Source organism: Gadus morhua, chromosome 21 (genome assembly GCF_902167405.1).
Source record: "Gadus morhua chromosome 21, gadMor3.0, whole genome shotgun sequence".
Taxonomy (NCBI): Eukaryota; Metazoa; Chordata; class Actinopteri; order Gadiformes; family Gadidae; genus Gadus; species Gadus morhua.
In genome coordinates this window covers 14,656,238-14,671,619 of record NC_044068.1, presented here as the reverse complement: position 1 = coordinate 14,671,619, position 15,382 = coordinate 14,656,238, and the positions used below count along the sequence as shown (strand labels likewise).

The following is a 15,382-nucleotide window of genomic DNA, read 5'->3' as shown; positions in this document are numbered from 1 at the left end:
CTGGAGGATGGCGGGCCGAACCATCATCGTGTGGGCCATCTGGTTCATCGGCAGCCTGGGATACTACGTCTTCTCCCTGGGCTCCGTCAACCTGGGGGGCAACCAGTACCTCAATCTCTTCCTCGCCGGTAGGGGGGGGGCTGTCGTGTGTGCGTGCGTGTGTGTGTGTGTGTGTTTGTGTGTGTGTGTTTGTGTGTGTGTGTGTGCGTGTGTGTGTGTTTGTGTGTTTGGGCAATGCCCACGATTCGATGTGTAATGGCGTTATCCAAGTTAAACTGGTAAAGAACCAACAACTGAGTCCTCTGTCGACATGTAAATGTTCAAGGGCAGGAGAATTGTAACACATTGAGAGCTGTGACAAATTCTGCTCTCAATGTGTATTTATTCCTGTGGGTTGCAGTCTAAATTCTGGATGTATCCCGACTGTGTGTGTATTTGTGTTTGTATGGGGTGGGTGGGTCGGTTTCCATGAAGAAAAATCCAACCACGGTGCTCATGGTACACTCAGTTGACCTACTTTAAAACTAAAAAACAGAAGTTGCTCTTTCCACGTCAACCAATCGTAGCTAAGCGCCGCCCACCTACAAAGTGCAACGCGACCCTTTGAGTGAAGGAGAGAAGCACTATACATTTTGCCCTCCGCTGTTTACAATCCCTGCTGCAATTGATTACATCACCCATATCATATATATGCATATAATGCTGTTATCCTTAATATATAGCAGTATTACCATACTAAGAACATTTAGTTCTTGACGTTCTCGATCCCGCTCATGTTTACCTCTGTGCCCGGTGGGAAAACCCAGGAAATGAAGCATGTAGCAGAGAGAGGAGGCAGTACAGGGCCTTAATGCCTACCCTCCTCCTTGCTCCTCTGTGTTGTAAGGCCACAGAGTCGAACCACTGAACTCTCACCGCGGTATCCATGAATACACACTTACTTTGTCAAACAAAGAGGCCCTCTGACGTATCCGTCACTCTGACCCGCGCCGTGATTGGCTGTGTTCCAGGGGCCGTGGAGATCCCGTCGTACCTGGTGGGGAGCTACGCCATGGACCGCGTGGGCAGGAAGAAGACCTGCGCCCCAGGCCTGATTCTGGCCGGGGTAGCCTGCATGCTCATGATCGTAGTCCCTTCTGTACGTACTGAGCTTTGCACACCAATCCCCTGTGTGTGTGTGTGTGTGTGTGTGTGTGTGTGTGTGTGTGTGTGTGTGTGTGTGTGTGTGTGTGTGTGTGTGTGTGTGTGTGTGTGTGTGTGTGTGTGTGTGTGTGTGTGTGTGTGTGTGTATATGCACCACCAGTCGGTGTGTCTGTGCGTTGACCTGAAGGACTCACACTGCCAGAAAAGACAAGTAATTAATGTCTATGCACGTACAACTTGTGTCATTAGAAAGCCAATTTCCGCGAATGCGAGGGTCATAAATAGAGTGGCTTGGAGATCGGATTTGACCCCCTAAGGGTCCGGTATCACTGCTTCTCCCTTCTTACTAAGCGCTGTCCCCACAAGCCCCCCGACCTCTCCCATGCCGCCCGACCCCTCCGCTCTTCCCCGGGGTCGTGTAGGGTGTCTAAGTTTAACGAAACATGGAGTCAATCAACGTACAACGGTCAATCAACGTAAACGACACAAAAAAAAAGAAAAAGCAATCGAAGCAATATCTCAAAGCAATTAAAATGTGTTGACAAGGTTTAACTAGGTCTGTACAAGCTGTTTACAAGTCATAGTAAAGAGCGTGTCCCATTTCGGTGTTTCTTTTACCCCCCCATTCCATTTGGGGGTGGGGGAGGAGTGGGGGGGGTGCCTCCAAATAGAGTGGAGGTGGGGGTTAGGGAAGACAAATTAAAGAGATGAGCTCAAAGAGATGGCCAAGTTAAGCTAACTCGTCTCAATTGTAATTTAGCTCAAGGAAAAGGTATATGACCGCAACTGAATGTGGTTTGGCAAGAAATCGAGCAACTCTTTATGCATGACAATGTTGCGCACTGCAGGAACTGTGTGCGACCCAATGTTTCAAAAACCTTATTTGGGAGTCATCTTCTGTTGCCTACGCTCCCTAGACGAGCCTTAGTTTAGTGCATAAGTCAGTCAAGTCTTCTTCAATGGGAGCCGATAAACTCCCAATTACCCCACTGGTCTGTCCCTCAGAGTCAGCACACACACACAGACACACAGACACACACACACACACACACACACACACACACACACACACACACACACACACACACACACACACACACACACACACACACACACACACACACACACACACATACACATCTAATGTAGTTTAATGTAACATAATTGTAATTTCCCCTGGTCGAATATTCCTTCCTCTGACTCTCATCGCTCTGTTTTGCGTTACAGGACATCCATTGGCTGGTGACCTTACTCAGTATGATCGGGAAGTTTTCCATCGCCATCGCCTTTGGTCTGATTTACCTGTACACCTGTGAGCTTTACCCGACCATCATCAGGTAGGAAGAAGCTCTACGAAATAAATAAAACATTATAGTGATATCTATAGTATCCAGTGTCAATTGTCTTTTGGTTGATTTGAAGTTAAACATTTACCATTAAGAGAACAATAAAAACATTGGTTCAGATCCAGTGTGTCATGTAATAGATACACTGCTATTACATGACACACAATTTGGCGGATGCTCTTATCCAAAACGTCTTACATTAATGTGAGTGCGTCAATTCTTTTCAATCCTCACCCCAGGAGGTATCAAACCCTAACCCTGGCATGGTTAATGCCATGCTCCACCAGGCTGGCAGGCTTGCTTATACACTGTTGAACCAATGCTGTGTATGAGGATATGAGGAGGTCAGTGATGGATTCTGTGTTCATGCTCTAGGTCCCTGGCTGTGGGGAGCGGCAGCATGATGTGTCGTGTGGGCAGTGTGGTGGCCCCCTACTGCGTCTACCTGGCGGACTACTGGATCCACCTTCCTCAGGTACATACGCCTGCACACACACACACACACACACAAACACACATGCATGCACATGCGCACATACAAACATGCACACGCACACACACACACACCCACACACACACACACACACACGTGCACACGCCCACACACACACACACACACACACACACGCACACACACACACACACACACACACACACACACACACACACACACACACACACACACACACACACACACACACACACACACACACACACACACACACACACACACACACACAAGCCGTTTTCCCATATGAACTTCAAACCAGACAATGTCCAGAGAATCACATCCGGGCTAAGGTTGCCCTTTCTGTGTCAGATGCGTTCTCACGCATTAGACACGGTGAGTGCATACACAAGTATTCATGCATAGAAACACACACACACACACACACACACACACACACTCACACACACAAACAGACACACACGCATAGACATATACATAGACACACACGTGTACATGCACATACTGCGTATGTGTACACCTAATCATGGGTGAATGCATGTCTGTGCAGTCCAGTTCAACTAAAGATAATTGCTATTAATATTTTAATAATTAATACTTTAGCGACACCACCATCCCAAGTGGATAAATACACCCACACACATGGACAAAGTCTGCAAAGTGAAAGAGACTAAATAATAACAACTTCAATGATAGCACAATCTCCTCTGGATCCCTCGTCGTTGCAAGAGGAACAAGAATGACCTGTGTGGGTCAGATTGAGTGGTTACTCTTTCGGGCCTGTTCAATCTTGTCCTGTGTCAATCTCATTATCCTGTCCCTCCGCCCCCCCCCCCCCCCCCCCCCCCCCCCCCCCAAACAGTTGATAGTGGGAATCCTGGCATTCATCTTTGGTGTGTTGACACTGATGTTGCCCGAGACCCTTGGCCAGCCACTTACCACCAGCCTGGAGGAGGCTCAGAACCTGGGGGTCAACGCCAAGAAGAAGAGCTCACCTAAGGACAGCAAAGACCCTGAGAATGGGCTGGAGATGGCGCAGCAGCGTCTCTAGGACGGGGGTCTGGGCCAAACACACACACAGGGACAGACTTATGGAGCATAACTAAATAAAAAGGGAAAGGTTTGATACATTTTGACCCTTGTCAAAAACTAAAGACAGGGAAATTATGTACTTCTTTACTTTTGATACTTGTATGTTTTAATCCAGTTAGATACTAACATTTGATCTGAGCTACTTTATGACTCTACTCTTGTGATTTTGTGACGGTTTACTTACTTTTAGCAGTCATCTTCAACAAAGCTATCTGTACTTTTTAGTCAAGTATAATTTTCTCATACTTTGTACATCACTGTGTATCTATATCATATTCTATATATTACATCAAATAATTTAATGATAATAATTGTTTTCGTCTCAGGGAATTCTCTTTGAAATCACTGTGAAAACCATTCGCTATAGCCTCATAAATCTGTAAATTTCCCCTTTGTGTGTGTGTCTACATATGTGTGTTTCTGCATGTGTGTGTTTGTGTGTATGCGCATGCCTCTGTGACATTGTACAAGAAAACAAGCTAAGTCTTGAGGCTAGCTCTAAATTAATACTGTTCCTTATGAGCAATTCAGGTGCTAGAGCTTAGCTTAGTTAAGTTTCAGATTTGCGATAGTCTTTGATGTTTTGGACCAAAGACAAAAAAGGGCATTTCTCAAGAGGCTTATTTAAAGTGTTTTTTGAAAAGACCTGGTAACACCACAAGAGACAATTGCAACACATATGTACTAATAAGTATGATGAAGTATTTACATTGACAGCCCAAAGGCCAATAATTGACTTATGGTTTTTATTGTTTGTACAGATATATTGACCGGTAGTATTATTATTTTTTAATTATAGGAATTATTAAGACAGTTTACATTGTTTCTTATGAGGACCTATAGTATTAACGATACTCTGTATGAACATTCATGTTCATATTTGATCATGGCAGGAACATTGTTATAACATAATTTTGTTCATTTCAACAACTTTGTGAAAAAAATAAAAAAAACAATATAGCCTGGTTATGTCAATGTGTGCATTTCGTATTTGCTAAATGACCTAATGACAACTAGAACTAACAGCTTTCTTTCTTGAACGCAGGAACCTGTTTAACACATTAACCACAATATTATTCAAATCAAAACAAAGACATTAATTTTGAAGACTTAATTTGTTTATTTTGCCTCAACGTAGTTGTTTGATTATTCAATCGAGATATCTGTCAATTTTATTTGGGACATATTTCAATCGGTACATGCCAAGAGTTAAATCAAAGCTGAAAGCAACCAATCGTACACATGATTGAGGCAATGCATTACATGTCTTCCTTCCTGAGATTCTTATATGGAAAGCAAAGGAAAATAATAAATTAAACTGGCAGAAAGCAAACACTGAACACTTGGCAGGATAATAAAAACTACACAAACTGAGATATGGAAGATTACGTTAAACATAAAGGTAAAAGTCATAGATATGTATTTTTGTAGAAGAAATAGCTTATTGTGACTGTGATCTCTAATAATGATGCTGTAATGTAAATAGAAGTTGGCTAAGTTGGAGATTCAATGCATGAGCTGGCTAACACTGACCAACATACAAAATAATATAAGAGTACAAATATAGTACCCTTACACTTTAACAATTTTTGCATTTTATAATTGAGGAGGAGATAAGATGTTCAGCAATTCAAATGTACCATCAAAACCTCTGCTTAACTGCAAAATTATCATCATATAAAAAACGGAGAAAGTGCAACAGATGTGACTTACAATGGCAAATGAGTTGACTGGGGAAACAGGTGCAACAGGAAGGGTCTCAGCTGACCCTTCTCAGCTGACTCCCAGGCCTTCTCAACTGACCCCCAGCTGAGGCACCAGCCAAAGCAATCAATAGCGTAATAGCGATCCCTAAGGGGTTTGATTAGGTTACTGTTCGTCAATAGAAGAGCTGGAAAATATAAGTTTCCAATAAAACTAACAAAAAAGGGTTGAGGCATAAACCCACTTCACAGATATCCAAACACCTTACCATTCTGAAAAAAATAGCTACATTCCCTTAGTTTTGATCGGAGAGATATAGTTGACAAATCAAAACTAAGGGGATGAACAAAAGTAAGTGACTGCACTCTAAACAAGGTCTGGTCACAGGCGCTAGGAAAGAGGACTGAGAGAGAGATGGAGAACTGGGGGCAACTACCCACGCCAATAGCCAATCAGCAGCCAGGGTCAGCCTATGCAATGGCTACATCAACCAATCAAAGCACATCACCTGCAGCTTAAGCATTAACACACAAAACAGCACACTAGCACATGTTGAATAAATGATCCACCAAGCTGAACAAAAAAAGCTACATTTAATTTTAATTTGATAGTACCTACTTGATAATTACCAATAAACAGTGCCGTTCCCAAACGCACAAGGAGTTTTGGAATGGCCTCTTGGCCAATTTGGAGGGGGACAAAGCAGTTTATTAGACAAGAAGTGGCTGCTTAACACATCAATGTAAGGTTTTACTTATACTTTGTGATTTGTAAGTAATTATGCCAAAATAGTTATTGTAACATACATGAACATTCAATATCTGCCATTGGTTGTGGCTGTAGTCTGATTGGATGAAATGTCCATCATTAATATATCGGCTCCCTACTCCCAGGGTACCATGACCTAACGCCAGACCTTATCGTGTCTTCGGTTAAGCAGAGGTGGGCCACAGTTAGGATGGCCCAAACAGAGGCTTAGCGGTTCAATCTAACGCACTCTTAAATAAAATCAGCAAGCAGTGGAACGGCACACCAAAACAAAGTGGATCAATGAAGTAAAGAATGAGACCGACCCTAGAGATACTGCGTACAGAAATGAGAGCATACTAGGGGAGGGACGAGCATTGTTGGATATTGTGTAAGGGTACACACTCATCTTCCTCCACCTCCCCACACCACAGTGATTTCACACTGCATAAAGTCAGAACTGAAATGGGAATTAGGGCTGTGGTATGCCCAATTCACAAAGCCTTCTGAAACCTTAGGAAATAATTTTTAATCCCCATACGACCAAAGTCTCTGACAGACATTTGGCATTTTTAGATGTTTTTTATTTGATCGGAAAACACACAACGGATCATTAAGACTAAGTTCAACCAAAGTAAAAACATAACTGATATTAATCCTGCAATATGTTTCTGCCCTTTAGCAGCCTCTAGAGTTGTAAGGGTTGGGGGTGGGGGATATGCTGTTTTAAATCTTTATAAACTGTATAGTTCGGATATTTATTAAATGGAGTAGGTAGCTATTGTAGAAAAGTTACATAGTTCAGGTTTAAGCCATTTATTTTTTACTTTGCTGTGAAATCTGCCCAATCGACAATAAAATTGATGTCAACTGAATGTCAATGCAGATTAATCTGCTATAGGGCATAAGCTTCTAACAGATTGTTCTTCTTACGGATTATTTAAGGCAGAAATGTTCTTTTGACAAAGTATGCTCATGTATCTGCTCAAAATCATCTACCTTACTGGCCCTGAAACGATTTATCTCAGAGTGCTCCCCTCTCCTGATCAAACTCAAAGTGTATTTTATTGTTCCGGTTTGCTTCAGACACTAAATTCACACTCACTAAAGTGGTGGTGTTCACAGTTTCAGAATGACGACTCAGCATAATGGACAAGCCTTTAGCCCACATTATTGGGCTACACCTACTTAGTTACAGTGAGGTATTGGACCAGACGTCTCTTGGACCAGGGGAGGGATTGAGCTCAAACTTGTCACGTATGAATCCATCTCAATCGGTCCCTGAAATGCAAAATGTTCCTACTTAAAAAGTCGTCCTAGAAACCACTTGGAGAGTTGGGGACTGTGTTATTTGGCGACCAAAAGCTGGTGCTCAAGGACTTCAAATGTCCTTCATTTGTAGCTTCCTGTTCCCAGCCTCAGTCTCTGTAAGTGTGTCTTGAAGGGAGTGTTGACTTGGATGGAGTGTTTCAGGCTTGAATGGAGGTTGAGTGGCCATTAGTGGAGCAGGATTCAGCATCGCTACGCTGACCACTAGATGGTGAGAACCAAAATGAACCCCTCTCGTCTCCAGCTTGTCCACCAGGATTTCTTTATTTCCTGTTTTTTTAGTTTTTTGGCATTTAAAGGCATTTGTACATAAAACAACTTAAATACAATTCCTTAAAATCTTTGATATGCTTCAATTAGTTTTCATATCATGGGACCGATGGTAGATTATTACTCTCAAACTTGAAAAATCCATCCAACCGCCCCACAAGCAGTCTCTGCCCACCAACAGAAAAATATGACAAACAAATACGTACCTTAATTTAAACAGAACTTTCAAGAGCAATTCTACGCAAGAGGGAAATGGACGAGCTGCTAATTAATGTCATGATAAACACAGATATAATAAATACATCCCAAAATGGGTCATAGCATTGCATTGTAGAGAAGTTGGCAATAGTTTTGGCAAGTTCTTTTACTGATATTTAAAACTTTGGATTGAACTGAATTGGGCTTCATGCACTTTCTTCGCATTCATCCCTATAATTATTCCCCCAAAAATGGAAAAATTTCAAACACTTATACACCGTGACCTATCTTAAATACTCAAAATCTATCTTAAAATGGAAAAATTTCACACACTTATACTCCATGACCTATCTTAAATACATGTAAAACACAATGTCGGTTTGGTCGAGTGTAATGATACTGCAGCACACAATTGGAATTCTCTGAATTCATAAATGCGTGCTTATCGTTCCGCCTCCCACTGAATCAAATACCATCATCCACAGGTGGTGTCACGACAGTTTTCAGAAAACACTGTAGGATGTGTCTTGGGATTTTCATCACAAACTGACTCCATATGTCTTGAACTGTCCTGGATGATGAATAGTTTGATGGCACTTTTGATGACATAAAATTAGAAGCTTTACAGACAAGAGTCGAGAGGGAGAACCATTAAAAAAAGTACCAATATCAAAACAAGAAAATGCAAATATTCAACCAACCCTCTTATCTCGCAATGGTTGCAATCATCCTGTAATTTAGAATATTTCTCAACAGATTTGTCCCCATCCAGCATTCATCTCTCCTGGAGATAATAGAAACCGCATCTGCCTCAAATCCAACGAATCTCGCTCAGTGAGCTTGAAGGAACTTCAAAATGGCGTCGAGCCTTCCAAGTCCATTTCCATGGTCCCCCCGGCAGTTCATGAGATACTGCATCCCCCCTCCCCCCCACCCCGATCTATTCACTCCACACGTCCAGTCCTCGCCATAGAGAGAGTCTTTTTCCCACACACACACACACAAACACACACACACACACACACACACACACACACACACACACACACACACACACCAACACTGAGCAACCCACCCACCACCAGGGTGATCCATTAAGGGGGGAGAACCCCCTCCACCCTGGTGTTCCGGCCCCTGTCCCACTAGTCCAGTACAGGCCCCCACACCCCGGGCCTTAGTCCGCCACGGCGCGGGCGTCCTCAGGGGTTCACCAGCCAGCTGGCGGCGTCCTCGAGGGTGGTGTCCTGCGCCTCCTCCTCCTCCTCCTCCTCCTCCTCTTCGTCGTCCTCCTCCGCCATGGGCTCGGGGGTGCGGAGGACTAGGTCCCGCAGGAAGTCGTGGGAGTAGGCGGAGGGGCGTGAGGCCGACTTGAGGCCGATCTTCTTCTTGGCCAGGTGGAACTGGTCGCGGACGAAGCCGTAGAAGTCGTACTCGTAGCGCATGCGGTGGTAGAGCACCTGCAGGGCCTCCAGCGTGGGCGTGTGCTTGCGCACCGTGCCCGTCATGTTGCCCGCCTTCTTGTAGTCTAGGGGGGGGGGGGGGGGGGGGGGGGGTCAGTGTCGTAATCAGGAGATAGACCAGACTAAATATTTATACTTTAGACATTTTTTTAAACTCTACTCTTTTTTAAAGACACTTTTTCTTGTGTATTCGCTGCTTTTGGGTTCATTTTAATGCTTCGTGTCATTTTAAAGCTCATCTAACCACTGTGAAAAGTAATTAGTATATACTAGTGACTAATAATAATAAAAATAAGAACTTAAATGTAAATGTGTCACATATTATCTATCACAATGAGACAAGTGAAGCGATCCAGTGTGAAGAACAGCAGCGGTGCGTACCAGGGCTCTTGTAGATGTTGAGGACCCCTGAGAAGAAGTGGGGCAGAAGCCTCTCCAGCAGGAGCAGCACGTCCTCCAGCTCCTCCAGGATCCCCACCAGGAGGTAGTTCTCCAACACGTTCTGCTTGGCCCTCTCCAAGGCCCACACTCCTGGCTCCCTGGTCCAGAGAGGCGGAGGGACCACAGAGGGAGAGGGGACGATAGAAAGAATAGTAAACAGATGGGGGTTGGTTGACCGCCTCATTCTGCATATAATTGAGAACAATAACACGTAACCACCGTAACAGTCAAAAAATAAAGGGTTGACTTCGTAATTCTGCAAATAATTGAGAACAAAACCATGTGACCGCCGTAGGATCTACTGCATCCTGGCTTGCTGTGCATTACCTGCATTGTGGATGCTGACCACAAAAGTAGGGGATGATGTAGAACATCCTGGGGTTGGAGCACTCTGGGTAGTTTTCTAAGATGCACACATTGATATCCTGAACAAAAAGACACAATCGAAGACACAGAAAGATTAGGATCAGGCCCAGCAGTAGTGGTAGGATGAGCACGTGTAGTTAACTCGTTTCACGACTGTATTTCGATTGTAATTGCTTTCTAACTTCAGTAGGTGGAGCTCTTGAACAACACAGTAGTCACTAGGCTTAGTCAGAAAATGTAATGTATCCGCTCACGCCAGAGGTGGCCACCAGAGGGCACCCTGTCCCGTATGATCTAAGTGTAACGATCACATGATTACGGTCAAGATGGTTATGTCAAGACCTGCAGGTTTACACAAAACATAGCTTGGTCAAATGAGTTTGATGAACTCATTGCACTTCTTATCAAGACATGACAATCAAGTTATCACTTTAAGGAGATTCAGTGGAAGATTGTTAAAGCAAATCTATGAGACAAAATTAGGCCCACATCATGTTCAGTGAGAGAGTGATAGCCTATTTATTCTTGCATTATTCACACTATAGATTCAAATAGTGACTAGATTGAAATTAATTTCAAACACAAACACACTGTATCATTATGTTTGAGATAACATTTCAAACGATTAATTCAAAGTATGCAATTCTTTACAATTAGTCACACTTCTTTCTTCTGTGCCTGGAGAAAAGATTTAGGCTGTTTAATGTGAACAATTTGATGCACTTTTTCATGTTTCCTTGTTAAATGACTCCCATGCAAGCAAGAGATCTTGAACCTTTGAGCCTCATGAAATTATCAACATTACTCAACACTGTTGAGTAATAAAAAAAAAAAGTTAATACGGGCAAAAAAGTTCCTGTTGAGTCAACAGGAACTTTTTTGCCCGTATTAACTTTTTTATTACAGGCATCTGAAATCAATGACAGTTCGAGAGAATATTGAGGCTATTCAAAATTCTGAACACTTTTATAGTTTTGTAACTGCAGTTGGCTGTCGCTTTGAGGAGTGATGATGGTTTTATGGGCCTAAACTAATCAATGCAAGCATCACAGGGGACAAAACCATGCTTGTCAGCCAGCAAGCCCAGGCGTCCACCAACGATCAAACATAATGGAGCGACTTTGGTTTGGCTGGTTTGGTTAGTGCTAGAGATGTGCAGTATTAATCGAATAGACGGCTTAATGTTGCTAACCTCGCAAGTCGGCACCAAATATAGCCCACTAGTCGGAAGAAATTATATATATTTTCTATGTAGACATATGCATTTGGGCCTTTAGCGTATATTGACCAAAGTTACACTGAAACGTACTGTATTCCTGGCAAAATGTAGCTATAAAAAAAAAAACGACTAATGTTAACAATTTGTGATGTATACATAAACATTGGCCTGTTGACCCTCGAGGTAAATCAGTAGAAATTAGAACAATTTAAGATGACATCTCAAAAACTATGAGCAGTTTGGCAATATTTTGATATGCTATAAAATGGAAATCAGGTTGTACGTTGGCTGTCTAAGAATAATCTGGTACAACCACTAGAATGGAGCAATGTGTGTAAAACACATTAAGCACAGGCCTGTGGACATTAAACCGTCAAACTAACATTGTTAACCGTCGCAATACGTAGACAATGTGATCCTGGTCATTTAAAAAAACTAACTCAGCTCATCGGCGCATGGCTGCCCAAGACATTCTTCCACTCAGCTTTGTTGAAGGCAAAGGCCTCAATAAGTTATTAGAATATATCAAACGAGAATACATTGTGCCAGGAAGTAAAATGGTAGCTTCCACATTTGAGCCCGACCATAACGAAATTAAAGAGAAAGAAGAAGAGACACACAGAGAATTTGGCTGTGCTGCCATCAGCCATCAATGATGGATTAAAGGCGAACGCCATGAGCCTGCTGATCGGTTCATCCAAAAGACTGATGAGGCATTTCCATCACAGTGCTGACGCACTCCTTGATGGCAAATGAAACAGGAGAAAACAGGGCCTGCCTGAAACACATACAGTCCTGAAAGACACACTGGACTTCAGTTAGCGCCATGTTTGAGTGCATCCATGAACAAAGGTGGGCCTTCAACGATGTTCTGTCTGAGCGAACAGTGACAAAAAACAACCCAATCTATTCTCCCCACTCCGGAGTCCCTTCAGAGTGCCCTGCTCTGAGTGGTGAGACGTACGTGTCAGTTTCAATGGCGTTCCCCGTTACCATGACTTCGCTGAAAAGGTAATGTAATAGGCTAATATACAAGTTAACTTTAATTGAGTAGTATTATATAATTAATAATAATAGAAACAAAAACAAAAACATTTATAATGGGATCATCGTTCAATTGTTTTACTATTTCCATCCTTTAACTGATCTCCACTAGGCATCCCAACTCAGCAGGCAAGCTCAGGAGGGTAACAGAGTTCAAGAAAAGGTGGCAGCCTCATTGGAGTGACAGATACCCCCAACCGACAGATAAACCTGGGAGTGCGGCAGTACAGGCCTCTGCTCTGGGTCCCCGTCACAAGCACCTCCACTTTCCCCAGATGGACAGTCAACGGCACAGCGGTGAGATTGAATCCTGCTGTGCCGTATCACAGCTTCCCAGCGAAATGGGGACGAGGAAGATAACAATGGGGATGAAGAAAAGAAAGACCAAACTGAGGGCTCCACTCAACCAAAACGCCAGAAAACGTACCTAAATTCTTCCTTTGGGATGTCTACGGAGAGTCCACCGATCAATCAAAGGGCTGGAGCACAACCTGATCTTTCTCCGCAACATTGCTGTTGGCGCTGCGATTGAGGGATTTTTGTTTTGTTTGTTGACAATTGTGCTCAGTAAACGATGTTATTGGCTAGTAACACACAGCTGCCTTCTGAGTGTTTTCTTATTTTGAGAATAGTCGTTAAACAAAACGTTCACTGTTGAACTACAGTGAAATGAATCGCTACAAACATCTCTAGTTCCTATCTGTGATGTTGGGCTTGGCGAGCTCTTTGGCATACAGCTGAACTGAACTAAGGGACAGCATAGCAGCAAACCTCTGGGTACATTTGTTAGGACAAATTATTTCCAATATGCTTGCAAAAGAGATCTGCTCACTCAGTTGAGTCATTTATTCCACACATAGGTTGGTTCAAAAGTCATGCAGAACATGTACTTGAGGACTTGATTTGAATGTTGCATTGAAAGAAAGTTAGCAATGGGTTGGTTGGGATGTGGCTCGGATTACAAAACTTAGTGTTTTATTAACACTTTTATAGATGAACTAGCATTTTAAACTCTTTAACACCTGGAATGTCTTCTACACCTTATTTAAACCATACATTGTTGATTATATGTTCTGATAATTTCAGTTATTATTGCACGACCTTTTGCAACACTTTGGTTCAATAGTTCTCTGCTAGTCTGAGCAATAATTGGCCTGCCAGGAGAAATTCATTCGTTAACAGCGCCATAAACTGACTCTGTCGCCATTGTGTGCACAACAATCTTTGCTTTAGGGTTCGCACAGTGTCTTACTGTTCACTAGGGAATTATTTTTGCTTGCGTGGATGGTTGATCAAAAAACAAAAAACAAGCTGTTTATTTGAGTTTGGTGAGTTTATAGCTGTTGTAAATATTTTTTATTATATTCTGTTTTATAGTTCACTAAACATCTCAAATGAAATGACGACCATGTACTTATAGGAATATTGCAAAAAATTAACTTGATTTGTATGTTGCAATGAAACAATCGTTTGGCTGTGGTGTCATGCCTTAATTACGACGCCTCATTGTTCCGACGTCTCAATGGTCCGAAATATTTCGCATTATCGACACGCCACTATGCCGACGGTTCAATGTTCCGAAAACGGAACCCATTGGTCCGAAGGTCCGTTTGTCCGACTTTTCAAAAAGGAGGCGCATTAGGCCGACGGTTCAATATGCCGAATAGGCCAAGGCGCAATTCCACATGTGTGATTATGAAACCAAAAATAAAAGACGATGCAGGCTAAGTTCCAGCAGTGCACTTCACCAAGCCAGAATGTTGCTGTGAGCTTGAACGGTCACAAGAGGTGAATTTATGAAGCGCACGTTATACAAGGACTAATACTTTTCCCGTAAAGAAGTCAAACGGTGAGTGAAAAACAATTTTTTTTTTTTATCTTTAGTAGCTGTGTGTGGGCCTATAATATGTGTTGTTTACTGTGTTTACAGTGGGCTTTCAGCCTAAATAATTTCTTGATGTCTATGTTAACTAACTTGACATTAACATTAGCTTTATTGGTTTGCAGAAAAACGGTTGGGTATTAAAGGGGTAGTTCGGAATTTTGGACATAGGGCCTGATTCCCAAGTTAGCCTTGGTGTTCTTTCTTTCTTTTTTGTTTGGTCAAATGAAATACAGCCCAGTCTAAATAAATCTTTACTTACACTATAAATAGAACAGCCCCCGATCAGAGGCTTCTGGCTTGTTTGTGTGTGTGAGTTTGTGTGAGTGTGTCTGTTTGTGTACGTGGCAATGGAGGATTTTGCATTTACTTAAAGGTGCGTGTGAAGATGACCGGTAACTGGAGGCAGCACTCCAAGGCTCCAACAGCCTCTGATATAGACCATGCATACGGGTAAAACTGTACCAATAGACCGGTTGATGATGACACAGAGTGTGTCAGGGCACACTGTTGATGGATGAATCCACAAGCGGGCCTCCAACGGGCCTTGACATTCCTTCACATCATTGACCACACATATCTTTACAGCTATTTAACACCTCGCAGAGGGGTAAATGCACGTAGTGTGTTCAGGGTAACGTAATGTACAGCTGGCCGGCCATTACACTAAAT

General features: G+C 42.8%; 2 protein-coding genes across 3 annotated transcripts in view; one reads left to right on the top strand and one right to left on the bottom strand.

Moving 5' to 3' along the window:
- Positions 1–5,016, top strand: part of slc22a16 (solute carrier family 22 member 16) — an 8,673-nt gene extending 3,657 nt beyond the window's left edge. Inside the window, exons 4-8 of the mRNA XM_030344817.1 lie at positions 1–128; positions 1,011–1,138; positions 2,371–2,480; positions 2,865–2,964; positions 3,821–5,016. The exon at positions 1–128 is cut by the window's left edge and continues 485 nt beyond it. Of these exons, the coding sequence (XP_030200677.1) occupies positions 1–128; positions 1,011–1,138; positions 2,371–2,480; positions 2,865–2,964; positions 3,821–4,009 (655 nt within the window). The 3' untranslated portion in view covers positions 4,010–5,016. The remainder of the gene's footprint in view (positions 129–1,010; positions 1,139–2,370; positions 2,481–2,864; positions 2,965–3,820) is intronic.
- A 134-nt stretch (positions 5,017–5,150) lies between these two features.
- Positions 5,151–15,382, bottom strand: part of usta (uronyl 2-sulfotransferase a) — a 56,433-nt gene continuing 46,201 nt past the window's right edge. For both annotated transcript variants that reach the window (XM_030344818.1, XM_030344819.1), the window contains 3 exons: positions 10,527–10,624; positions 10,140–10,297; positions 5,151–9,823 (listed from right to left, as the gene is read on the bottom strand). In XM_030344818.1, the coding sequence (XP_030200678.1) occupies positions 9,498–9,823; positions 10,140–10,297; positions 10,527–10,624 (582 nt within the window). In that variant the 3' untranslated portion in view covers positions 5,151–9,497. The remainder of the gene's footprint in view (positions 9,824–10,139; positions 10,298–10,526; positions 10,625–15,382) is intronic.